Genomic DNA, 26,902 nt, shown 5'->3' on the forward strand with positions numbered 1-26,902 from the left:
GTCAGAAGAAAGAAACAAACCCACTGCTAGAATGCAGAATCTTCAAACCTGCTCTAGGATAAAAAGCATCTTTTACAGCTGCCGTGTATTAAATAAGAGCTAATACAGACAATAAGGCAATCAAAATATAGGAAAGAAAAGACAAGGAGGAAAACAGAGTAGCCAAACGCGCTGGACAGACAGAAAAAGACACACGCACAAGCACAGTTTGATGCTTTCTTTGTTTTTTTGTTATGGTCCGGCCATGAGGTGGATTTAAAAAGGCATATGTCCTGCTCAGGATGATAAGTAAACAGGTTAAAACTCTTAAGGGGGCATTAATAAGCCCACCCAGCGTTTTAATCCCCAACTGCTGTTGTTCTGCTAGTTTTATTCCTAGTATAAAGAGTGTGAAGATTTCAGCGAGAGGTATGTATGTTATCTGTAATCATTGACAACCACTGTATGATCAGTGATGTGGATGAGTATACTGTAAGCAAATGTCACTCCTATTACACACTGCATTGAATGTGGCATGTGGTATAAATGAACCCCTATATAATATGCATAAACAAAGGAGGCTCTTATTTTCACATGATAGAAAAGGCATTCGTATAAGCACTATAAGGCTTCATGTTGATTCCCGGTAACTGAAGGCAGCTGTTGTACTATGTGAGATATGAATTTACATTAGCAAATAAGTGATAGAAAACACGCAGATTGTGCAGGCAAACGAGAAAAATACTGCTTACTAAAAATCTGGTATTAAAAAGCATCATGAGATCAGTCATTGGCATGATCGATGGTAGTGTGTGAGTTAGGAATTTGGCACTAAAACAGGATCACTGATACATGTTATATAACCGACACTGTACAAAACAAACTTTAGATTAATTAGAAAACTGCAGAAGCCATCAAAAAGAATCGTTAATTTTAAAACAGGTGATTAAAATATAGATATATATATATATATTTAAAAATCATTAAAAAAGAACAACATGCTACGTTTCAGCAAAGACAGGCACCACTGTCCAGATGGCATAAAAAGACCCTGTTCCCTTGTAACTCTCATCTTGAAATTGCAATACTGAACAAAACAACTGAAAGCGAAAGAAACTGAAGCACTGAATTCACCATTACAGGGCATGTTAACTGTGTGTGTGTGTCCAAAATGTAGATTGCTAGAGTGTAAAAGTCAATGGGGCAGATGAATAAATTAGATGGATATCTCTCCAGCAAACAATTTCGTGTTTAATAGACCTCTAATAGACATTGAAATGTAGACAGCTAGGCTAAAACAAAGCTAAACTTGGGTTGTCAGTGAAAATCTAATAGACGTCTAATAGACATCTAAATGTTGACATCTAGGCTAAAACAATGCTAAACTTGGGTTGTCAGTGAAAATCTAATAGACGTCTAATAGACATCTAAATGTAGACATCTAGGCTAAACAAGGCTAAACTTGGGCTGCCAGTGAAAATCTAATAGACGTCTAAGATCAGCCCAAAACCAGACTAGCCGTCCAATTGACCGATTAGACAGACTTTATATGTGCAGACATTGCAGTCATTCATTTCTGTTTATTTGATGACTAGTCTAGTTTTGGCCTATTCCTAGACGTCTATTAGTTTTTTACTGACAGTTCAAATTTAGCCTTGTTTTAGCCAAGATGACTATGTTTAGACATCTATTAGACATCTATTAGACATCTTTTAGAAACAAAAAATGCTTGCTGGGTCCTGTCTGGCAAAGTGTGTGTTAAATTTATATAGCAGTTCAGTCTGCTGATAACAGATCTGCATTCAAGAGGCACAGTTTTAAATCTGAATGCGAATGTGTGTAGCTGAAGTAAACTGGGGATGGGGAAATCCTACAATAACACAAAAGCGACTACATGACTAAAAACAATAAGGCCATGGAGACTCTCTCTCACACACACACAATCATACACACACACACCAGATGTTTCATATTGATCAGACATCTATCAGCCATCTGATGCCACCATGCTCAGATTCATAGAGCAAAGAATAGATGATGTTTGCATATGTTTGAAAATATCTATTTAGGGGTAGATGCATCCAATAAAATTGAACTGGGATAAAGTATATGCAATCAGCTTTGATTTTACTGTGGTTGTGTATTTGTGGGAGTGTGTGTGCGTGTCTGAATCTTTTATTAATGAAATGAGGCACAGCATGGCTGAGGCGACTGATTTCTCTCTCTCTCACTCTCTCTCACTCTCTCTCACACACACACACACACACACACACAAAGATAAATCGAGAACAGTAAGGCAATCTGATTACAAACCATAGCAAAAATAAAAAAAACAACTTGCATCCATCCAATAGTTTTTCTTCACACTCTGTCTTTCGACTTTGTTCAGCATAGCAAACACAAAGGAATGGGAAAGAAAAACAACAACAAAGAGAAAGCATTTGTCTTTTACAGAGCACATTGAGACCTGTGTAAAAATGGCTACAATCAAAAATGAGGCACTTTTATAAAAAAGTTGTATTTATATATTTATAAGATCGATAGATAAGATTTATTCTCAGTAATATTATGTCTGCTATATATTCTTCATCTATCATTATACTATAGAACATCTCTTTTACAATAATTGAAAGTTTGTGGTAGAGGATAAAAAGAATATCATTGGCTCCCGGTTGGCAGTCAGAGTCGCAGTGGCCCTTCATAAGGGCACGTCCATCTCGGTGATCTCTGGCAGAAATGATGGATCGTCTTTTGGCACAAATTTTATTTTGATTGAACCGATGGGAAATAATGAGAGCAAATGTTGTTATGAGGCAAGGGCAGTTAAGTTTCCACTGTTGAGGGTTGTGGGCAATCGCACCATTTTTCAGAGCACATCAAGTGCAGGGAGAGATGAACCGCTTTCTCTCTCTCACAGGAAGGACAGACGTTGACTGGTCCGAATGCTGGAGCACATTAACAATCTGCAAAAAATGACACAAAAACACCCGGTTAGCCACCTTGATTTAACAAAAAAAAAAACAGTTCAGTTTTTTAGAAACTTATAATAAATTCAATTTATGTTTATTTCTTTAGCACTTTTACAATGTAGATTGTGTGAAAGCACCTTAAGATACTGTAGAAGTTCTAATAAAATAAAAACGTGTCAGTCCAGTTTTCAGAGTTAAATACAGTTTACTTCAGTTCAGTGTGGTTTATTTCACTGCTGAAAGTCCAAACACTGAAGATCAAATCCATCAATGCGCAGCTATTAATGACCTCAATGACCTTAAGTAAAAACACACACAAAAATGTATGTACAGAAATTAAATGCAAGAGCGTCACTATGATATGAGGGGAAAAAGGGGGAACAAATGAGCGCTGAGGTTTGCAGGGGCCCACAGACCGATATTTAATCCAATCCCTAGAAACACTCTACATTAATGTATCTAATCACTTTAATCAAGTACAGTATTATAAACTATCCCCAGTAAAATATGATATGATTGTGATATGATCTAAGCACATGGTCTAAAGCATACGACACAAGAGCACTTAGGGTGTATCAGAATCCATTTCTGCTTGTTTAACGACAGGTAAAACAGTCTGTGCATCCAGTGCATGGTCTAAAAGGGTTGCTCCTATTCTCTTAATGAATAATAGGTGTGTTTTTGGGTGTAACTTGCTGCAAACCAATTAGAGTCTCCCATCCCCTTTATAAGCCAGTTGTGCTCACATTAAGGCATATTTGACATTGAAAGAATTTCCATGTTCAAAGAAATGCACTTCCGCATAGAGAGACAAATCTGCATGTTAAAGTGCATGAACAAATCATGTATTGTGCAATTTTTTATACACTGTAGTAAAATGTTGGTGTAATAAGGTAGAACACTCACTATCCTTCGGCTTAGTCCATGGTTTATCAGGGGTCACCACAGCGGAATGAAACGGCAATTACTCTGGCCTATGTTTTATGTGGTGGATGCCCTTACAGCTGCAACCCAACACCGGGAAACACTCAAACACTCTCTCACTCCCAAACACACATGCACACTCATACCCAATGATTTCAAACTGCATAATTTTAGCCTCGATTTTGACAAATTCACTGGCAAATCGGTCCTCGTTCACGTGAGTAACAGTCACACAGTGTGAACTATCAAAGACATGATCTGAGAGAATCGTCAATGAGTCGCTGACGGCCGTGAGGTATTTGGCATGCTAAATATCTGGACCCGTTAGCTGATTGAAAATAACATCTGCGATCACCTACAGCCAATGAGAGAGCAGCATCCACTAGTGTGGGTATTTCAACGCAATCTAATGGCAATTCGTAACTTTTTAATGGCTAATTCGTATGAATTCATACGATCTTATTCGTACAATTTTATACGATTTGCTCATCACCCTATGACGGTTGGGGTTAGGGGTGGGGTTGGGTGCCACACCTCCTTTTTATAATCGTACATTGTCATACCACTGAAATTGTACGACTTAGCCACTAAGCGAACAAAACGTAAAATACATACGTTTCCTCGTGAGATCAGGCTGGGTATTTGCAGGCCAGCTGGAGGTTGGGGGAGTTGTTAAAAGCTATTTTTTTCCCCCTGTCTATTTGAACTCAAGAAATGGAGTAAAAATTGGAAGTTTGGCAGAAGCACCCATGACTATTTGACGTGTCATCTGAGCAATGCCACAACTTGGTCAAAAAGTAAAAAAGGTTAAAGAAAAATTGCTAACTCCCTTCAAAGGCCAGGTGAGCAAAATAAGTACATTTTCTACCCCACCAAAGACTTCTTTCTCATTATTTTGTTAAAAACAAAAGATATACTAGGTGACCTCACATTGTTTCCATATCAGACCATTCCAGACAATTAAATTCTAAATCAGACTTAAAATGTAAAAAATGTGTGCCATTATCATAAAACAACATCAATTTAACATATCTGACATCAAAACAACGTAAATAATCAACTATTGGACTGTTCTGTGATTTTTTTACATGTTTTTGACGGCAATGTTTTGACACAAAAGTATTTAAATGCATAGTAGGGATACAAAATCCAGTGTAAATTCATCTAGAATTGAAGCTTTTAGATGAATAAAACTTTTCTTTGATTATAATCCATTTGGCTCATTATCTTGCTAATCAAAAGGCCATCATTGTGTAGATGTCAAACGGATGGCAAAGTGTTGACATTAAATCAATTAGCATTTTTACACGTGTTTTTTTTACACAAGTTGCCCACTGGATAGCAAATCTGGCCATCATGTTTAATAATTAACTCGTCTCTAAATACTGGATTAATGTTTTGCTTTATTCTTTCTTTTAAATATCTGAGATCTGATGTTCACAGTCTTAGGGCAGCAAGTACATAATGATGTGTTTATTCACAGAACTGCGGTCACTGGAGGACACTGGTGCCAGTGAACTGCATGCCATTACCTACAGTGGCAGTGTCTTACAGTCTCAATGTTATAACAAACAGCATACCAGAGCATAACACAGTCACAGAGGCACCAAACCACTTTCAGTTTAGTCTACTCGCAGGAGACGGTGGGGAAAAAGACAGATATGAACACACACATATTCAAACTGAGAAAACACTTCAAATATATATATATTTATAAACACTAGCAAAAGAAAAACTGAAAAGAGAGTAATGAAAAGTGTTTCTAGAAACTGATAATCATTTTGATTTGTATTTTTAACTCAGAATACTGAAGAAACTCTTTATTTCTATCTATATTCCTCTCGGTGTAAATGCATCACTGAACAGGTCTCATGGGATTTCCCCTTTTTTACCTTGAGTTTTCATTTTTCCATCGTTTCTTTACTGAATTTTCACCGGGAGACATGTTTAAGATCAAAGTATACACTTTACTGTCAGTATGTGTGCACTTACATATAACTGCTGTCATGTTCGCAGTGTCAAAAAGCACACACATCTGTCTATATGCACAAAAAGCAAATGCAGTACATATTCCCACTGCAAACATTACTCCCTGTGGAAGGCTTTTTGAGCTCACACACCAGTGACTCTACTTTGTGTCTAAATGCAAACTGTGCACAAATACAAGGGTCAATCTCAGGAAATTCACTTTTTAAACTATTATTCATAAAAAAAACTGATCATAAAAATATATTCTGAAAATGAAAATAATTTTCTCATAAAACTTACAAATTTCTGGTCAAATAGTTTTAGTAGCCAAAATTTCTCATAGCAATTAGTATTTTTTCTGATTTAGAGGCTAATTTGTATTAATTTGTATGATCTCCTTCACACATTTTAGTTTGATTTATCATTCTCCATTGAGAGGTTTCATACAAATTCTTACAAACTAATTACTTTTCTGACAATATGTAAAATAGTTGTGCTTTCTCTGGAAATTTTACATGCGATCCAACAATCCAATTAACCAACTGGACTTCTGCTTTGAGGTTTAGATTTACAGTTAAACTCAAATTTATTGCACCTTTGAAAATGCTTTACCAGTAAAATGCTACAGAGTAAATAAATCATTTCTGTATAAACATATTCAAGCAGTGTGACTTATGTAGTTGCGAAAACAACTATGGGCTCTATTTTAACGATCTAGACACAAAGTCTAAAGCGCATGGCGCAAAAGCATTAAGGGCGTGTCTGGATCCACTTTTGTTATTTTAAGGGTGGATAAATACAATTTGCGCCCTGGAGCATGGTCTAACAGGGTTGTGCTTATTCTCTTAATGAGTTCTGGGTGTGTTTTGAGCATAATGTGCATTAAACCAATCACAGTCTCATCTCCCATTCCCTTTAAGAGTCAGTTGCGTCGCGCCTGTGCATTTGCTATTTACATGGCGGACTTTGAAAGTGGAAAGACAGAACAATTCACTAGCGAGGAAACAGTTAAACAGACCATCTGCAGCGGGGATAAAGAATGAGCCTCCTCCATTCAGCCTCTTTACTTTCTCTTTACTTTTACTCTTTACCTTACTTGTTTACTTTTGTGGATAAGGAAATAGTGTTGTTCGCACTCCACTAAAGACATCCATTAGCATACATATTAAATTTAGTGTGTTAAAACGCACTCTGCTCTGGGCTTTAGACCAGATTTCAGTTGGTCAATGGCACAGTCTATTTCAGTTGTTCAAAATACAAACAATGTGCTTTAACACACCTCCTTTTTAGACTGGAACACCCATGAGTCCACAAAGTAGCTATTTAGTGGCAAATTAGCTATTTAAACAATGTGAATGTGAAAATTAGGGTTGCGCTGGTCTGAAATAGCAATAAATTGTGGCAAAACACACCTGCACCCTATTGCGCTGGCTGTACCATAGGGCCCTATGAGTGAAAAGATGACAGAAACACAAGTAAAGCAGAAACACAAAAACATCCAGGCAATAGGCCACTAGAATGTTTTACTCTGATATTGACCACAACAGCTCCTCACTTTCTCTCTATCCTTAACTGATGGCTCTCCCCAGTTTTTTTCTATCAGACCAACCAATACTGTTATTGCCAATGTATAAGAGAGAGAAAAGACTTGGGAGAAACGCTGAAGGAAACACTGAAAGCGATTTGTTTCCATGTGCTAGAGAGAGAGAGACTGAGAGCTGCATCTGTTTGGATCTGTTTATGTATACTAAGGGAGGTGTGTGTAAGGAAAAATTGTGATCAAGAATGTAGTATAGATCTGTGAGAGAGGATTTGCCAAGTAGACTGGCCAAAAAGAGAAAACAAGCCTTAGCGTGAAAGTGTATGTGCACAGATTTGCATATCTAGAATAGCGTTAAAGTTTAAAGGAAACTGATGCCTGTGTATATTATATACTGAATAGTAAAAACAGTTTAGGGTCAGCAAGACCCAGCAAGAATTTTATTCAAGCATGGGCAGATTAAACGGAGTGACAATATAATAAAAGTAATAATTAGCAATAAATTATTAGCTCCAAGGTCATTAGGTCATCAGGGTGTGGGTTTTCTATGTCTAGAGTTTACTATGTTTAGAGTCAACAGTGCAACACACAAGTGTTGTATTGACTAAATAGACGCACACCATGATCTGATGACACTGAAGACATAAGTGAACAAAGGGGGGCTGCACGGTGGTGCAGTGGGTAGCATGATCACCTCACAGCAAGAAGGTCGTTGGTTCAAGCCTCGGCTGGGTCAGTTGGCGTTTCGTTTCGTGTGGAGTTTGCATGTTCTCCCCGTGTTCGCATGGGTTTCATCCGTGAACTCCGGTTTCCCCCACAAAGACAAGTAAGCTAAATTGTCCGTATTGTATGATTGCAAATGAGTACATGAATGAATGAATGAATAAATACTGTATAGATGTTTTCCAGTGATGGGTTGCAGTTGGAAGGGCATCCGCTGTGTAAAACATATGCTTGATGGACACTTTTCGGCCCATAGATTTCCATTCATACGCATGCAAATACAACAGACCTGAAACGCAAGCTCGTGCGACAAGTTTCCCAGTTCGCTGCATTGCAAAGTTCAAGCTTGGTAAACCCTGACCTGCGAAATTACATCAAATGACTGTGTGAGACCAAAGAAAATCAAAACGTGTATTCCATACAATAATTTTTTTTATTATTATTTTTTTTTATCTTTAAATTTTATTTAATTTTTTATTTATTTTTTCTTCTTTTTTTCTCCTGTATAAATGTAATTTCAACTTGTTAAGGGTAAGGGTGGGAATAATATTTATTTAAATTTCTCTGTAAAATTACTTTGTTATATCTGTAAAATTTTATAAACAGATCAAAAAATAAAAATAAAAAAATCACCTCTGTATAGAAATTTAAAATATGGACCAAACGCTTGCTTTTTCAATGTCTAATCATCTTATTTAATCTCGCCCCTTTTTTGAAGCGCCGTATGACAGAATTTCACATGCTCAAAAACTTGAGTGATGGTGGCATTAATCGAAAATATCTAAAATCTTTGTCTCAGGGGTTTGGGACAAAATAAGGGTGAGTAATTAATAACAGAATTAGTCATTTTTGATTAAAACATTTTTGGTTAAAATCATTATATTTGGGGTATATCACCCCGATATGACTGTGGACACACTATACCTTCACACAGTTCTGTCCAAACAGCTTAAAAAATATGATTTTCATCATAGGTGCCCTTTAAAACAACACTCCTCCAGCAGTTCATATGCATGAAATATTCCTGAATGAAAGTGAAAGTGCCAAACTGCAGTTAAAGTCGACAAATTACAAAATGAAACACCCCAAATTACATGAATCTCGTTAATGATAATACATGAATGGCGTTATTCAAATTATGTGTTATAACATGTAAAACAGGATCATGAACGGAACATTTAAAAAGCAACTCATGTAAACACCTTAATCATTCTATGTTCTAATTCAGATTAAGGCAAATTATTTGAATACCGATGTCCATGTAAACATAGTCATTGTTGACTGAGGTTAGAAAAAAAGTCCCACATTTATCATCATGACACATCTCTAAATGACATATGCTAAATAACACATTATTTCACCGGTTTACAGAATACAGAAGAATTTTGCTCAAAATGTCATCATTGTTAAAATATCATCACTAGTCGTGAGTGGAGCCCATCTCATAGTTCCTGGAAGAGCCGCATACATTTGCTGTATGTGTGTGTGAACTGGACCACAGCCACCTTCACCTTACTGTATGAAATACCACAGACTCTCTAGAGCAGTGAAACCAATCCAACAGCACACTCTCACTCTCTCTCAATCTTACAATATTAGCAGTCTAAACACGCGCATTACAACTCTCTCACTCTCTCGCTCTCATGCTCTAAACTATCAGTCTAACTATGCTTATATCTACTCCCGCTCACAGTAAGTACACAGTAGTGAGTGTTTGTGTGTTTCGTTGTATGTGTGGATGGTTTGTTAACAGCAGACAGATCAATTGGCTCTGCTCTCGGTACACCCACTTGAGTTAACCATAATCTCCCGGCAGACAAGCACCTACCCACACACATATACCCATATGCATACACACTCACACACACACTAACCCTTTCCGACTCACTCAGACATACACAAGACACACATTTCCACATACACACACTCACTCACACACACACACACACACACAAAGATGGTGTTTGCTTAGCAAAAATAGTAACATTTCCCTCAGACCATCTCTCCTTCAGACAGGCTCATCTGTTGAGTGTCTAGACTAAAATTCTCCAGGTTTCTACAATTTTAGGATAACAGAGGGTGAATTCACAATATGATTAAAGAAACAAGTTTGTAAATTGCTCATTATTGGAATTATTTACAAATTAGAAACAAATATTAATATAATGTGTACATTTACAAACTGGCTCTTATAAAACTGAAGATCAAGTTTAGCTTTTGCTAGTGTATTATAAGGTGAAGATATATATATATATATACTTATATATATATATATATATATATATATATATATATACTCCCTTAAAAATAATTGTGACAAATTATATATTTAATTTACATGACAAGGAAAAAATATAGGCTATATTTATTTTCATAATAAAAAATATTATAGTAGATCTTGAGATTGAACACAGAAATGAATTTTGTGGGACCCTGGTCTACACAACACTGAAACAAATACAAATAATAAATATCTTGCACTTAATGTTAAAATGGCCCTCCTATGAATTGTCAGTCGCTGAAACTGCCCTCCGCCAATTTGAGTTTGAGACCCCTGCTCTAAAGTGATGACAAAACAGGTGATTTTGCTGACATTTTAAAATTATAAGGCTGAACAGCATGAAATGCCATCAGTCTACAGAGATTTCCCACTTTTTCTTGGTTGCAATAGGATGATCACCATAATTAACCCCCGAAAAAGCCAAAGCAACACAAACACTACCAGATTACTGTAATATAAATGCAGCACTACAACATAGAAAAGAAGGAGATTGACTTAGAGGGTACCTTGCCTGATCTATAATAATTGGTTCAGCTGTATTTTGAAACTTATGCTGAGAAAATGCTGAGTTTTTCTCCCTCCCTCTGTCAACCATCAATTTCTTTGCTCTGCTCAATATGATAGGCTGGTAGCCACCAACACCCTGAATCTCCGAAATTATAAATATTTAAAATCGGAGCAACCCATAGAAATAAACTGCATAGTTAAAATCCAAACCAACTACATTCTCACCTAAAAAGCCTCAAAAGTACATTATGTTGTCCAACAGCAGCAATGTTTGCCAAACTGTTATAAGTTTATTTCTCTGCTTGTCATGTGGGCGAAGTAATACACAGGGGTAAAGATGCTTTACGAGTGCTATTATTCCAGAACATTGCATGGCTATCAGCCAATCAGCTTTGAGAATGAGACAGCTAAATACATATTTTGCATCCATTATAGAACCAGAAGGTAACAACTTAATCACACTTACAGGCTGTGATTTGGAGGGAGAAGAGGTTGGTCGTAATAAATTGCATCCTGACAAAGTCCCATGTAAATTTACAGTCTTTGTTACTGATCCTTCCTTTATAAACCCAAGTTGTAGGGTAGGCTACTGCAGCAGTCATCAGTATAATGGTGGGAACACAGCACTAAAATGGGGCTGTACTGCTTAAAGCTATAATTTAAGCATTGATTCCTCAGCTTCGTCTTTAGGCAGAAACGTTTATAGGTTACAAAATTACAATTTTCTCTAACAATGCAGATCACAGCATCTTTGTGATATGGTTCCCCGAACCAGTTTCACTCAGACATCACAATTAAACAGCTCAAGTTACGTTTGAAGAGCGACTAGTATTAACAACTTTGAGTTGACTCTTTCTATTTGAGAGTCAATAAATTTATACACAATGCACTTTCAGATTTATAACTCAGCTGGATGTTTTCATTCATTTAGAGCTGTGTTACACAATGCGAGAAAGGTCATTTTAAAAAAATCCATAAAAGGGAAATTTAGCACATTTTATTTTATTACAGCAGGCATTGTAACTATAACTGCTGGAGAAAGCAGAGACTGTCACTCTAGATTTTACACCTTTGCTGACCTCAACCTAACGAGTGTGTATGTTTGTGTGTGGTGCTGTCAAAGACTTGGAGAGGACAGGAGGGAGAAGCTCTGGCTGACAAGCAGAAAGAAAGAAAAAGACAGACACGCAGGGGGGAGAAAACGAACAACACTTTCATTAGTATCACTAAGGAAACGAAACGGATGAGTCTTCCTTTGACGTAAAGTCCAAAATAATCATCAATTCTTTTCACTTACACCACAAAGCCATTGTTTATTCCGGGCTTTAGAAAATTGCAACAAGAAAGGCTTAAAAATTCAAAATATACCTTCAAAACTTCAAGCATTTATTAAGAGTATACTCAAAAACTACTGCATTAAAGAAAGCCCAGAGCGTAAAAGCTAGTCTCTGACAGTTAGTGAACAATAACTTAATAGTAATAAGTCAGACATTCTGGACAATACATGACCTTCAGCAGAAATCGCTACAATTCTATGCAAGATTAGTTTGAAAAGTAACTACAATGATCAGTCTGTTCTCTTTACCTCATTTGAGGGACGTCTATATAACTGAACCTATACTGATCGGCCACTTTATTAAGTACACCATACTAGTACTAGGGTTATCCTGCTGGAAGTAGCCATCAGTAAATGAGTACACTGTGCTCATAAAGGGATGGACATGGTCAGCAACAATACTCAGGTAGGCTGTGGCGTTGACACGATGCTCAAGTGGTACTAATGGGCCCAAAGTGTGCCAAGAAAATATCCCCCACACTATTACACCACCACCACCAGCCTGAACCTCTATTACAAGGCAGGATGGATCCATGCTTTCATCTTGTTGATGCCAAATTCAGAATAGATGCTCTTCTGCATACCTCGGTTCTAATGAGTGGTTATTTGAGTTACCATTGCCTTTCTATCAGTCTGGCCATTCTCCTCTGACCTCTGGCATCAACAAAGCATCATTATCTTTTTTCCGACCATTATCTCTAAACTCTAGAGATGGTTGTGTGTAAAAACCCCAGTAGATCAGCAGTTTCTGAAATACTCAGACCAGCCTGTCTGGCACCAACAACCATGCAACGTTCAAAGTCACTTAATTCACCTTTCTTCCCCATTCTGATGCTCGGTTTAAATGCATTGAAATGCAGCCATGTGATTGGCTGATTGGAAATTTGCATTAATAAGCACGGTGACAGATGCAACTAATAAAGTGGCCGGTGAGGGTATATTAAGTCCCCTCTATACTCTAGGTCTTTATACAAAACAGATGTACAAACAAATCACCAGTCAATTTATAATGTAAAACTTATTTTTATTTAAATGTTGTTGCATTATTTGTGTTACGATAAAGAACAAGCTTTTGGATAAAATAACACTGTTCCTTTATTTGGTAGATTTTGCTTCACCAGATTGGGGTCCAGTAAGGTTGCAGGATCAGAAGTGCACCACAAAAGACCTTCTGATGCAGGTCAAATAATAGAACAAAAACAACCCCAAAAAAAATAAAAAGAACATAAGACGCAAAATCAGCACATGAAATCAGCTTACGAATGGAGAGCAAAGATTTGTGCTTTAACAACAAACATGCAGACAAAAGCAAACCACTTTAGCCTTACAGTGTGTTAGTTACACTGAAGACAAATTAAATTGAATTCTGACATTTTTTAAATAATACAAATTCCAGATGGATAACGTGATAAATCACAGCACACACACACATACATGCTTACGCTGCCACATAATAATGCTTGCGTGATTAAACGTCCTCCTTCAGGTCCACTATAAAGGAGTGTATTCTCTACTGGGCTTTTGATGGGTCGGCTAGATTACAGGTCCTCTGACCTACGGCAACCTGCTTGTCTAGACAGTTTTGGGTTGGAGCAGATTCCCCTCTTCTTAGCACCACTGTGGTGACTGGGTTTGTATGAGGTAAAGCCTTCAGAGCGTCACATTGAGTCACACAATACCTGCATTGACGCTCTGACTCCTTGTCTGTCTCTGTTAATCTTTCTCCCTCTATCTAGTCTCAACCATACTGTCTTTCAAAGGCCGCAGACTCTCTGTTGGTCTATTCTTTTGTTGTGCGGTGTCATCTATCTTTCAACCACTGAAAACATTTCTTTGACTTTTATTCTACTCGTCTTATACAATTTCCTGTCCTCATTTTATATCACCCCACATACTTTCCACCAGTGTGTGAACTACTGTATACAGACTTCTGGATGCATGCCAAATTTATTAATCAAACTCGATTAACTTAACACTGATAAATGAATTATCATAAAAGATTGCTCTCATTGTTTTATTGTTTAAAGTGGTGGTTCACGACAATATCATATTTTAAACTTTAGTTGATGTGCAGGAGCAATTTTAGGATTTACAATTTAGGGGGGCTATATATACAGGGTGGGCCATTTATATGGATACACCTTAATAAAATGGGAATGGTTGATGATATTATCATCCTGTTTGTGGCACATTAGTATATGTGTGAGGGGGCAAACTTTTCAAGATAGTGACCATGGTGGCCATTTTGAAGTCGGCCATCTTGGATCCAACTTTTGTTTTTTCAATAGGAAGAGGGTCATTTGACACATCAAACTTATTGGGAACTTCACAAGAAAAATAATGGTGTGCTTGTTTTAACATAACTTTATTCTTTTGTGAGTTATTTACAAGTTTCTGACCACTTATACAATGTATTCAGTGTGCTGCCCATTGTGTTGGATTGTCAATGCAACCCTCTTCTCCCACTCTTCACACACTGATAGCAGCACCGTAGGAGAAATGCCAGCACAGGCTTCCAGTATGCGTAGTTTCAGGTGCTGCACAACTTGTAAATATAGGCAACAACCATGTTGATGTGTAATGTAGCTGTGTGAAAATAAATTACATCTCTGAATGTAATACACTCGAAGTTCAATGCAAAGGAAGACATTGTCTTTTACAGAGTTAGCTTAGCAATGCCTACAGCCAATTAAGTTTGGGGACTACAAAAAACACATCCAGGCTAGTGAGATTACAAACGCTTCAGGCTACGCGCATTCACCACACACATACACATGTCGCACAACGACGGGCGAGGCATGAGGTGCTGTGATGTTATAGCAGAGAAAGCTAAAATGGCGTCCAAACGCTGTTCATTCCACAGAGCTTGTTCTGTATTTGGGCTTCCAAAGGACACGACACAAAGAGAGAAGTGCTAACAGTTTAATTTTAATTATGGTACAGAGAATAATAAAAAATATAGCTAGCATATGACAAAGAAGAACTGTTTGACACAGTTAATAATTTAGCTACAAATTCATATTTATCAGTTAAACTGCGGTAATTAGCCACAATCTTTATCAGCGCTCATCGCCTCTCTATGCGGCCACTTTCCGTCCATTCTATATCCCAATTAACAAACTTGCAAAACATATGTAAAGGTTTCATATTACTTACACATGTTTATTCCGAGTATATGTAAATGACACTTATCAGATGTTATTTTAGAGAGCAAACATGAGGTTCAGCTGTGTCCTCTGTGTCATTTTCTGTCTGATTCAGGGTCAAACTGATACGGCTAACAGCTATTCTGACTGACAGTATTTACACAACGCAGAAGCGTGTGCCTATAGGGCCGTGGCGCTTTTACTGGTGACATGGAGCCGATTCGTGAATCACAGCACATTATGTTAGCTGATCAATTAGAGCCTGTTGAGGGTGGGCCTTTTGGAGGAACTATGAAATATGACAGACATTTTCATGTTAGCAGAGTAGCTGTATATAGTTAAAGTAAGATATATGAAAAAATAACGTGATTTTTAACTAATGAAGCATGAACACACATTGCTTTGCATCTTAGAAACACCTTATACACCAATACACTGTCTAAACCCTCTATTTAACTTCCTTGTGCAAGCATAGGCGTCTAATAAAATACACATTATATGAGTGTAATTTGACTTTACTTTTAGACCATTTGTAGATTCAAAAACTAATTTCATAAGAAAAAAAAACCCTTTAAGACTTGCAGTGCGTAGACTAGATTGACCCTACTGGGAGTGATCATGCATTGACAATGGTATGAGTCATCACAGGGTGTCAAATTTACATTTTATCAACTTATTATTATTATTTTTAGATATAGATCAGTGTTAACTATTCTCAATTTTTAAAGAGTAGACCCGCAACGCATCTTGTCCCTAGTGGGATCAAGTGTTATTTAATGAGGTCAAACCCTCAACCCAACTTGTAATTTGCATTCTGCTTTTCACCCTGATGAGACTATTTTCAGGAAATCCAAGCACTAACCTAAACTACACACAATCAAGGATAATACCTTGACATTTCTTTGGCTTAATCTGAGCTATGCGAGAAATGGTGGATGGGACATTGACTTAAAATAATTAGTAGTGAGGTGCATGCTAATTCAGGCGCAACAGGCAAAAAACACCTTAGCAAAAAACATTTTAGCAACTGCCTAGCAATCCCCTAGTAATGATGATGGCAACTTATAAAGAGCAAGCACCTCTCAATTTTTTCAAAATAAAATGTCAAACCCAAGGTTTTGTAGTGCGCAATTGCTGTGCCACTTTTGGAATGGAATTGCAAATTAAATAGTGTACAAAACACTTCCTCCCTGCGCTATTGTAACACAGGTAATCCTGCCCTCAAAACCATTAGTAAAATCAATGTTGCTTGCATGGCAGTACATCTCACAAGCTATGTTTTTATATAACAATGCGAGTTAGATGTATGTGCAAACTTTAAAACATTTGCAAATAAAGCGTTGTTTCCATGAGTCAAAGTGAACTTAATCGTCACTTCCTGATGAACGCACATCATCATTTTGTCGAGTGTGGCCCAATCCTGGTTTAACATTTATGTTGATCCTGGAATATAATTTTTTTGTTGGAAAATATAATCCATATCTATTCCCTGATAGATTAATCGAGAAATAATCGAAATCTGAGTCACGTGACCTTGCTCTGTTTAGGCTGATATATACTTCTGCATTAAGCGCATCCATGTGGTCCACAGCCTTCACGCAGTCACATACCTGCGCATATCAAGGAGGCACCAATGCAGACTTGAGCACCGAACTCGCTCTAGAAGTCCCAGAAGCCATTGGGGTGGAATAAAGGAGGTGGGAACCACAGCGTTTTATTATTAAAGTTCAGAGATATAACTTATTTATTACAGGAGTTTTCCTAAATGAGATGGCGAAACTGAACATGAACACAAAAATCTTAATAAAGCCATAAGATAGTTTATTTGCTGAAATTTGTATTGAAATCTGTTTTATTTGTATTGTGAAAAGTATATTTGTAAGGTTTTTGTGCATGTTACATATTTTGAAAAGGGAAAAAAAAAATCATTGGATAAATGTTTTAAAAATTGTCCGCCAAAACGCGTGAAGATCACATGATCACCAGGGAGAATGCAGCATCTCATTTCTTATAGGACTTGTTCTCGCGGTCTCCCGAGTTCATTCTTCCAAGGTGACCTGGCAAGACTGGTCTTCACGAGAATAGAAGTGCGTACTTGGAATTGAGATTTTCTTGTATAATAAATAACTTGTTCCTTAGAACTTGAAGACAAAATGCAATCAATGCACTTCTGCTTTTGGAGGTGCACGACCGCTCCTTGGGAGCACAGCCACTCAAGTCTGTTCTAGTAGGTCATAATACTGAATCACAGGGCTGGGCGATTAAATTAAAAGTAAACAAAATCAACATTCAGAAACTATAATCTATTTATTTTTTCAGGTAAATTTTTTCAATTACTTTCCCTACCGTGTGAGCCATGTGACCCCGCTGTAAGGCTAATTTATACCTATTATATTATTATTTATAATTATTATATTATTCAGATATTATACTTCTGCCAAGTGCATATGTATGGTCTGGCGCACCCTTCGCATACCCACAGACCTCTCAAAAAATTGTAACTATACGTGATAATGACACGCAAGCTTTGTGATTGGTCATTTTGGTAGCGATGACGAGTATAAGCGGTGCAGAGAGCCATGTTTTAGGCAATGTGTGTTTTAATTTCAGTTGTTCAGCATTGATGTTCAATAAATAATCATAGATAGTGCGTGATAGTGTTTACTTCAATTATTTTAAAGTCAAGTGATGCACTCAGCGACCCAGTGGTGCAGTAGGTAGTGCTGTCGCCTCACAACAAGAAGGTTGCTGGTTCTAGCCTCGGCTGGGTCAGTTGGCGTTTCTGTGGGAATTTGCATATTCTCCCCGCTTTCGTACATGTGGTATATAGTTGAATTGGGTAGGCCAAATTGTCTGTAGTGTATGTGTGTGAATGGATGTGCATGGATGTTTCCCAGAGATGGGTTGTAGCTGGAAGAGCATTTGCTATGTAGAACATGTGCTGGATAAGTTGCCGGTTCATTCTGCTGTGGTGACCCTGGATTAATAAAGGGACTAAGCCGAAAGGAAATTAATGAAAATAATGCACATTCAAAAATCTCTCACTTGTAATGTCAGCATATCTACTGTGCAAAGCTTGTCAGTGAACTATGAGGGCACAAACAAAATAAAGAAATAAAATAATCGTTTATGAAATTGTAATCGAGTTAAAATGTTCAATTAACTGAGATTTTGATTTAAGGCCAAATCGCTCAACCCTACTGAACCACTTTGATGACAGACTTTAAAATGACCAAAACATCACTTCAGATTTTGTGCAGTGTGGTGGGTCAGCTAGTAGTCCATTGATGCCATTCCATCGCACAGACTTGTGTTAGCATATGAGTTAAAACAAAATCACATGACTTTTCTGATGTGCATGTTGGAATTTATTCAGTATATATCTCCATTGTATTTTATGCACATTTTTTCTGATCAGATAAAAAGTTTGTCCTACTCAGTTTTTTTATGCACATATTCAAAATTGATTTGCCATTTCCTTTCTGTTGAGCAATTATTTATGCAATATTGCAAAATGCTCTTAAAAATACATGGATGCAAACATAGGTATATGTCAAATCAATGCAGTTGTCTTTTAGCACCATTAGCTATGATAAGATAAAACATTTAAACACATCACATGCAGCAGCATAATTAAAACATTTTGGCTGAACATTTACGCAGACAAAGGTTCCGTTGAAGGGTTGAAAACCACCCATTTATTCATCAGGGATGCCATTCCAGCTGCAACCCATACACACTCTTTCACACACACACACAATTCACCTATGTCATTGGACTTGTGGGGGAAACCGGAGCACCCGGAGGAAACCCACACCAACACAGGGAAAACATGCAAACTCCACACAGAAATGCCAACTGACCCCGCCTGGACTCTAACCTGTGACCTTCTTGCTGTGAGGTGAAAGTTCTAACCACTGAGCCACCGTGTCGCCCTGAAAAACACTTTATAAGAGCAAATCAAACTACTCATCTGACTAGTTGTTTTACGATCACTGCATCAATTCTTTCTATAGCTGTCATTGCAAGCGAGGTGCATATGAACAGTATCCTTATTTCCAATTTGATCATAATAAGTCTATGAGTAGTGCTTTCTTGCAAAGCCTGTCTATATGTTATGGTGAGAGAGAAAAAGAGAGATGGGAGGTCAAAATGAAAGACTTTAAAGAAAGAAGAGAAAAAAGGAAAAGAGGAGAGAGATGAGTAGAAGCAGAACCACATTCAGGAAGATTTTCAGCAAGTCTGAAGTTAAATATCCATAATTATCTACAATCACAGTGAGTTAAATATATATGTGGATGCAGGGCTGCTCAGAGGTATCCCTTATAAACGCTTAGACAAGCCACAAATATGCTATATTCTCTATCCACATGCATCACACACGCATATGTCTGTACTCACACTGCCTGGATACCGTGCGTTTATAAAAATCCAACAAACACACGCTCACAACCAACAACTTAAATGATCTTAATAGTACATTAAGTACATAGTTGCAAGAGCTGATTTTTCTTATACTCCACCTCCCCTTCACTAATGGAACCAGGCAGAAAGCAGCCTAGATAAAGAAGTATGTCGCTAACAATATTTACTGTTGTTAAATTGCATAAATAAGACATAAGTCAGATCCCAAAATAACCTTTAAAAGATAAATACCGTTACTGTAAGTATTAGAAAGACACTTTTTAACACAAAAAAAAATGCATCTATTTTTTGAATGAATTTTAGAATCATGTTGTTGATCTGGGATATTGTCTTATACTGATACTTTGGTCTGTATAATTCTTGCTAAAGGAAAAGAAAATTCCAAAAGGTTTTGCACTACTGGTCATTCTCAGCAGTCACATTATGCACCTCAGTAAAGGTGGAAAAACAACTATATTTTAATATTTGGAATGCCAAATGGCAACAGTAGGAACAAGGGAACACCGTAGTCAGCACAGTAACACCGTAGTAAAATTATGTAGTGTATATAATACTTTTTTTTACCTTTGCTGTCCTTCCTGTTGCTTTGATGAACTCTTAATTCATCCGATTTGATGAAATCAATGCTGGCATATGTGTTGATGCTGGAGGTGGTGTTACCTCCTGCTCCACCCAATCCACCAGTCAACCCTCCCACTACAGGAGAGAAAAATGAGTGTGGGCCAGAAGGTCCATCCACACTTGTTTGATTCTCCTTACTGATCAAGTCTAAATCAATGTAGTTCAGGCCTTGCTCCAGGGTTAGAGAAGATCCCTGAGCGGCAGGAAGAGTTGCTGCTCCAGGGCTGGCACACTTTGGAGAGGGTGGCTGATTATTAGACCAAAGGTTGCCCTCTAATCCTTGCTGTCGTTGTAGACCACTATGTGGCGTTTCAGGAAAAGGGGAAGGGGAAGCAGAGGGGGAAAGGGGATGAGTTGGAGGGGCAACAAATGTCTCTGAGCGATGCCGCCTTCTTGCTGATGATTCTGCCCTGACTACGCGGGCACCCTGATCCACATTTGAAAAAGCTTTAGGTGAGGAGAAATTCATGGTATGCTCCTGCTCCATGGAGGATGGCAGGGGTGTTTGGCCAGGTTTTGGGGATTTAGATGTTGAATCTCCCCCCAAGCCAAATTTCATCTCAGTATAGTCAGTAAAAGGGGCAGCAGCCACATCTGTGGGTGTCAAGCCTGTTACTTTGCTCTTCCTGAGTCCCATATCAACCTCCTGTTCTACTAGGGGAACTCTGCTGATCTCATCTCTAACCTTTGGGGCAGGTTTAAAAGAAGAGAGGGGAGTGAGAGAAGAGGGTGAGCTACCCAAGTCCATGTTCACATATTCAGAGGACAATGAGATGGAAGTTGCAAGAGGTGCTGAGAAGCTCCGTGGAAGGTTGGCAGATCCACCTTGACATGGCTGCGGTCGGTGAAAGGCTCTCTGATGTCCTTGTGTCCTGGAGTTTCCTGATTCCACTGCAGTTCTCCCCTTATGTCCTCCTCGTTCACCCTTATAAACAATGCTCACATACTCTCCAGGGCTCTGAGATGCCGTTGGGAGCAAAGTCTCCCTGACTCTCGGCAGGGTATTGGCTTTGGACATATCCACAAAATAGCTGGATGATTTGTCTTTCCTTGTCTGTAAATGACCCTGTTTCGGAACCCCTGGCCCACAACTCTGCTGGTGATGGTGTTGGGATGTAATTTTGGGGTGAGCTCCCCGTACCCTGTGTCCTGTGCTCAGCCTAGCTGCTCGTCCCACTCCACCAACAGAAAGAGACAACGATCTGTCTTCAAGGCTTTCACTGCTAGCTGAACTGGAGGAAAAAGAAGATGAGGACAGAGAAAGTTGTCCACCGCCACCGGAGCCCACAGGTGTGTCTCCTCCACAATCATAAGCACTATGTCCAGTTTTTCCTGCAGCTTCACCTCTTCCCATGCAAACCCTCTCCAGATTATCCTCAAAACGGGCAGAGAGAGTGGCGTGTTTGTAGGAACGTGGTAATGAAAAATATGAATAGACCATCTTTGGCTGCAGTGGCTGTTGCTCTGGGTGTGATGGAGGAGTACTGCAAGCTGACCTGGCACTTATAGGTGACATGTTCATGTAGTCACTGCCTGCTCGACTCTCCATGCTGCCTCTGCTGCCCCATATGCATCCACTAATGCCGTGCAAGTCCGGTGAACAGCTACTGTTAGGAGACATCATCATGTAACCTTCACTGATTGGTAGACGAATGTGCTGAGGGGGAGAGACACTATTATTGGGGGTCATGGCCATGTATTCATCTCCACCCTTTGGCACTGCATCTGAACCAGAAACTGCTAGTGATAATGAAGCAGGAGGAGCTGTAACGCCTGGTAACATGGACATGTAACCACTGTCAATTGAGGAGTCTTCAGGACCCCCTTTTGTACTCACACCTTTATCTGCAGAGTTTTCCTGCACCAATGATGTTGTTGCTGAACCTCCTGAGCCTCTGCGTGATGTGAAAGATTCCCTACTTGCACTGCGTGACATGACTGCATACTCTTCTTCATCCTCTTCTTCCTCCTCCCTTCGGCGGGGGACCAAACCCTGGGTAGAAGTGGGGGGTAAGGAAGCACGCTTACTGAGCAGCCTGCGCTCAACTTCACACTCGCGGCTAGATGAACGGCGAAGGACTCTGCGTCCATGAACACGTTTGTGAGAGCCTTCTCTGTGACCCATTAGGATGTAACTAGCTCCACCTTCAACAAGGGCAGCAGGGAGTCCAGCAGCTAGCAGAGAGTGCTCTCCAGGGCTGGATCCATACTCATCTGAGGAACCATAATCACTGGGTGATCCTGACATAGACACTCTCTGAGGAATTCGAGCATAGGTGCAGATGGGGACTGCTCCAAAGGTGGCTCCACCCAACCCACACTCGGACCCATGACCAGAGCTGGATGAGAGACTGGGTGCTGGGGAAGGTGCAGGGTTTGGTGTATATCGTGCTAGGCTAAGAGTGATCTTTGCTGGAGTGGGTGCTCGTGTTGGTTTAGGTCTCAGGGTTGGGGTGGTTGAGCAGGATGACCCATTGAGACTAGGACTCGTGCTGAGTGCTGTTGCTCTGCCCCCTCCATCCTCTGTTCGAGCCCCAATGCTGGCTGTCCTTGACCTAGAGAAACCATGCCGTGGAGTTGGGGAAGTGTTAGTGTTATGGACACCAGGTGTTTCTGTTCTAGCACGTCTGGAAAAGCCAACCTGTGAAGGTGGTAGATTAGGATGGTGTCGTCTAGACGGTACACTGATTGGGTTAGAGGCAGTTCCTCCTCCACAGCTCACCCCAACAGTCTGAGATTTGCTTCTTTGCCGAAACTCTTCGCTCAGGGCCTTCATGGCCTCAAGAAGAGTCTCATGCATATTCTGTGCCACCACTGAATCCTCTACTTGCATCCAGAATTCACCAGGGCCTGTCATGGCAGAACGACCCACTTCAATAAAAAAAAAGTTCTCTGAATGGCCACAGCGTCGCACATTCATCAGCTGGAGGACCACAGCTGCAACATCAGAGTTGAGTTTTACAAAATTGACTGTTTTGTCCGTCAAGCAAAGTCTGTATATTCCAATTAGATTCCTGGCCTGGCCCAAACCTTTTGGCCAGACTTTAACCTGCCAGACCTCCTTAAAGGCAGGGCCCGGGGAAGGTAGTCCACAGTCTCCTCCACTGCCGCACTCATCAGGAGTCTTACCTACAGATATAAAATAAAAGACAGTAAGATTATAGAACTGTGAAATAAACACACAAATATTTAATGGTATTGTATTGAACTGTTGTGCAGATATGATGTTAAATGTGTCTATCTTTATCTATTTAGACATAATTAAAACATTAAATTGTTTCAAATCAGAATTGTCAGAAAATATATTTCCATAAAGAACACTATACACTGAATAAAGCTTTGATTTCTTAAGCCACTAATATAAACAAAATGTTTATTTTATATTGATAAATTTTTAATTTACATATTTTTTTATATTTATTGTATAAATCTTTTATTCGTTACATGTAATATTCCTAGACATTACAAATTTCTTCTAAACAACAACAAAAAAAGACTTCATATATTGATGTGCTACCCTTTCTCAAGCTAGTACCATTGTGGATTCTGTCGTTTGCCAAAAAGTCCCTTGCTTTACAAGGATATGTAAAAAAAGATTCAAGGACAACAAGGTTTTTCCAGGACAATTATGATTTCTTTAATTTCCATGTGTTCTCCATGACTGAAAATTGTTCAATCATTTTCCAGGTCGCACAGGAACCCTAACAGACCTTCATCAAAACAAACAGGTCATGACACATTTGGACTAACTACCGTTTAATAAAACTAATTGGTTGCAACTGATTTGGTTTTCTGTTAGAATGCTTTTTTGATCAGTTTACTGAAGAAATGCTGCACTATTTGAAGCGTACTTGTAAAATATGAAGAAAGATGGTGCTCTGCGTTCAGTGGATGGATATAAACACTTTATCCAGATGAATCCATTAATGTCTTTACATAGTGCTCAGCATAATTGAGTACACCCCATTTTGAAAAGAAATATTTTTATCCATTTCTCAGTGAATATATGTAATTTGGTGCTTTTAAACATAACAAATTTATTAGATATATTTATTAAAATAATATTTTAGTCAGCAAACATTTAGAAATTGAAAGATAATACAATTAAATTCAAGCAAAATATTGCAAAAAAAATTACAACCTACAAAATTTCAACTAAATTTTTCTATTTTATTTCATGTATTTTTTCTTCTTTTGATTTTTACTCCTTTTTAAATTTGTATTTAATATTTACTATAACATACATTTGGGTGTAGTAGTTTCTGGACCGGTCTCGTAAGTGATTAGATTTCTCAGATTTGGCTGCTTCAATACTGACTAATCTAATGTATATGCACAAATACAATATTGTATAGCTTCCTATTAAAAATATGAATTTAAAAGATTGGTTTGTGAGGGGTGTGCTTATATATATGCTAAGCACTGTGTGCTAAAGGAAGGAACTGTGTGCTAATGTCTCCATATGATCACTGATGGCCTACTGTTCAACCCGGTGATCGGTTCATTCAGCGGCAGGGTGGGGGGATCATGCTCTACCAAAACATGAGGCAAGAGGAGACCCGTATTCCAATAAATACGCACGGCTGCTGCGGCTCCCCTCCCCGGCAAAACCGCTATGACAGAAATGTAGGTTACACGCACAACATGCACAAATGTGTAGAAAAACAAAAACAGTCGTGAGCGCTGCAGTAGCGTCCGCTGCACAATGCGCCACTCTCACACTACGCATTATAGTAGTTATGTCTAGGGCTGGGGAGTATTTCATTATATGCTATATTGCATGTCGATTTTCCAATTAAAATCAAACGATGATATCGTCCATTTATGAATGGATCTACAATGCATGCACCGTAATCAATCTAGCCCTTTTAATACCGCGAGCGTCCACATCTCCAGGTGTGGTGGCTACATTGAACAGACGGGTGGGGTAGAACGTGCATTTCAATCCAAACAGCTTTGCAAATATACATCCACTGAAGACAAGGGGGCTCCCCTCAGCAACACGCAAGTTGATGGGGAGATGCAAGCAATTGCAACCACCAAGGTCTATGCTGCGCCCTGTATTTGAATGACAGATCATTAAAGAATTCGACTCTAGGGTACAATAACACATAATTTTCCTGCTCACATTTACACTGTAGATCCAGCATGGCCTGGTACCATTCGTTTTGGACCTCCTCGGTGTCCGCGGCTATGGCAAAGCTCTCCCCGCGGGTGTACAGCACTATCATGTGCTTGTTTTTTGAATCTGCCCGTTTGTTGATGTTGAAGCAAGAGTCCAGGTTCACTGCTTTCTTTGGGACTGGTGACTTGCTTCGGAATTTCTTTTCGTTCTCGTAATATTCGAGTCTGGCCGGGCCCTGCTCCGAAGCAGCCCGGAGAACGAAAAAGCGCCGGTGCATAGATTTCTGCTTGCGGAGATACCCGCTTTTCCGCACGTCCTCGTAGCTCTGCTGCTCCATCGCCGCCTGGCTCTCCATTGCTCGGCCAGTTGCTTGTTTTATTTCTAATCCACCAACGTCTGTTTAAAATCTGTGGTATATTTTACATTCGTTCATGATAGCAGCGGTTCTCTCCTCTCTCTCATCATGCACCCTCGCGCCCTCGAGGAGAGCCCAAATTAGCTTGTTTTCCTCCTGGTCCAGGCTGTATGGTTGTGTGCACCCGGGCAGGCTCCACTGACAGGCGTGCACATGCGGCATCCGACGTCTGCACTAGCATGCAGCTCTGATGTGTAGCATCATTGCAAGCGTACCAGAATTGTTTACTGTACAGCTCTACCCCGCACACTCGGATGCCCCCCTCCCCTCTGTCTGTACGTCTGTGAGGCTGGTAAACCCGCTAATGCCAGTTCATGCACACGGTGTACACACAGGAGATCTGAGACTGCGTTATTTTCGGTGGATTCGTGGATCGAGACAGCTCAGCATCCTCCAGGTTTAATTAACACATGTCGCGTGTAATCCCACATTATGGGTTTCTTTTAATTGGCAGTTTGTGATTTTGCATCTGGCAGGATGTAGGAGGAATGCACGGTCAAATCAATTCTGTAATTATTTTTCTTATGGTAAACATACACGACACTGTGTCTTTTTAACGTAGTGTTGTATTTTTTAATTATTAAATGCGGAATCCCCTTCTCTCCGGTCATTGGCAAGTCTCTTGCGCTATAGAGCATCCCTCATGGCGAGACGTTTGCGACCCCTGTTGGTTGTCTTTTGCATTATTTTTTTTTTTATGTGTGTGTGTGTGTCAAAAAATAAATTAACTTGATAACTTTCACCTGCACTACACATTAGATTAATTTGAATGCTTAATGAGACAAAAATGCTAAATTACTTATTAGAATTTGTTGAAATTCATGCAGTAAATGTGAAATTACCAGTCTAAACAACCCATTTACAGTTGCAGCTGGAAGGGCATCCGCTGCATAGAACATGTGCTGGATAGGTTGGCGACTTCAGATTAAAAAAGGGACTAAGC

General features: G+C 39.0%; 1 protein-coding gene across 1 annotated transcript; it reads right to left on the reverse strand.

Moving 5' to 3' along the window:
• Window positions 1-1,211: 1,211 nt before the first annotated feature.
• On the reverse strand, window positions 1,212-26,215 carry si:ch211-284e13.4. Its single transcript, XM_690205.10, has 3 exons — window positions 25,548-26,215; window positions 20,363-23,548; window positions 1,212-2,942 (listed from the first exon to the last, which is right to left on the reverse strand). The coding sequence occupies exons 1-3, from the start codon at window positions 25,897-25,899 to the stop codon at window positions 2,935-2,937; spliced, it is 3,546 nt and encodes a 1,181-aa protein (XP_695297.4). The 5' UTR covers window positions 25,900-26,215; the 3' UTR covers window positions 1,212-2,934.
• Between the last annotated feature and the right edge of the window lie 687 nt (window positions 26,216-26,902).

This window comes from Danio rerio, chromosome 5 (genome assembly GCF_049306965.1).
Source record: "Danio rerio strain Tuebingen ecotype United States chromosome 5, GRCz12tu, whole genome shotgun sequence".
Classification (NCBI taxonomy): Eukaryota; Metazoa; Chordata; class Actinopteri; order Cypriniformes; family Danionidae; genus Danio; species Danio rerio.

Excerpts from the sequence above, each read along its gene's own strand:
- si:ch211-284e13.4 (XM_690205.10), bottom strand. The coding sequence starts at position 25,899 with ATGGAGAGCCAGGCGGCGATGGAGCAGCAGAGCTACGAGGACGTGCGG. Across the intron at positions 23,549-25,547 it reads GCTGGATCTACAGTGTAAAT|GTAAGACTCCTGATGAGTGC; the intron begins GTGAGCAGGAAA and ends TTATATCTGTAG.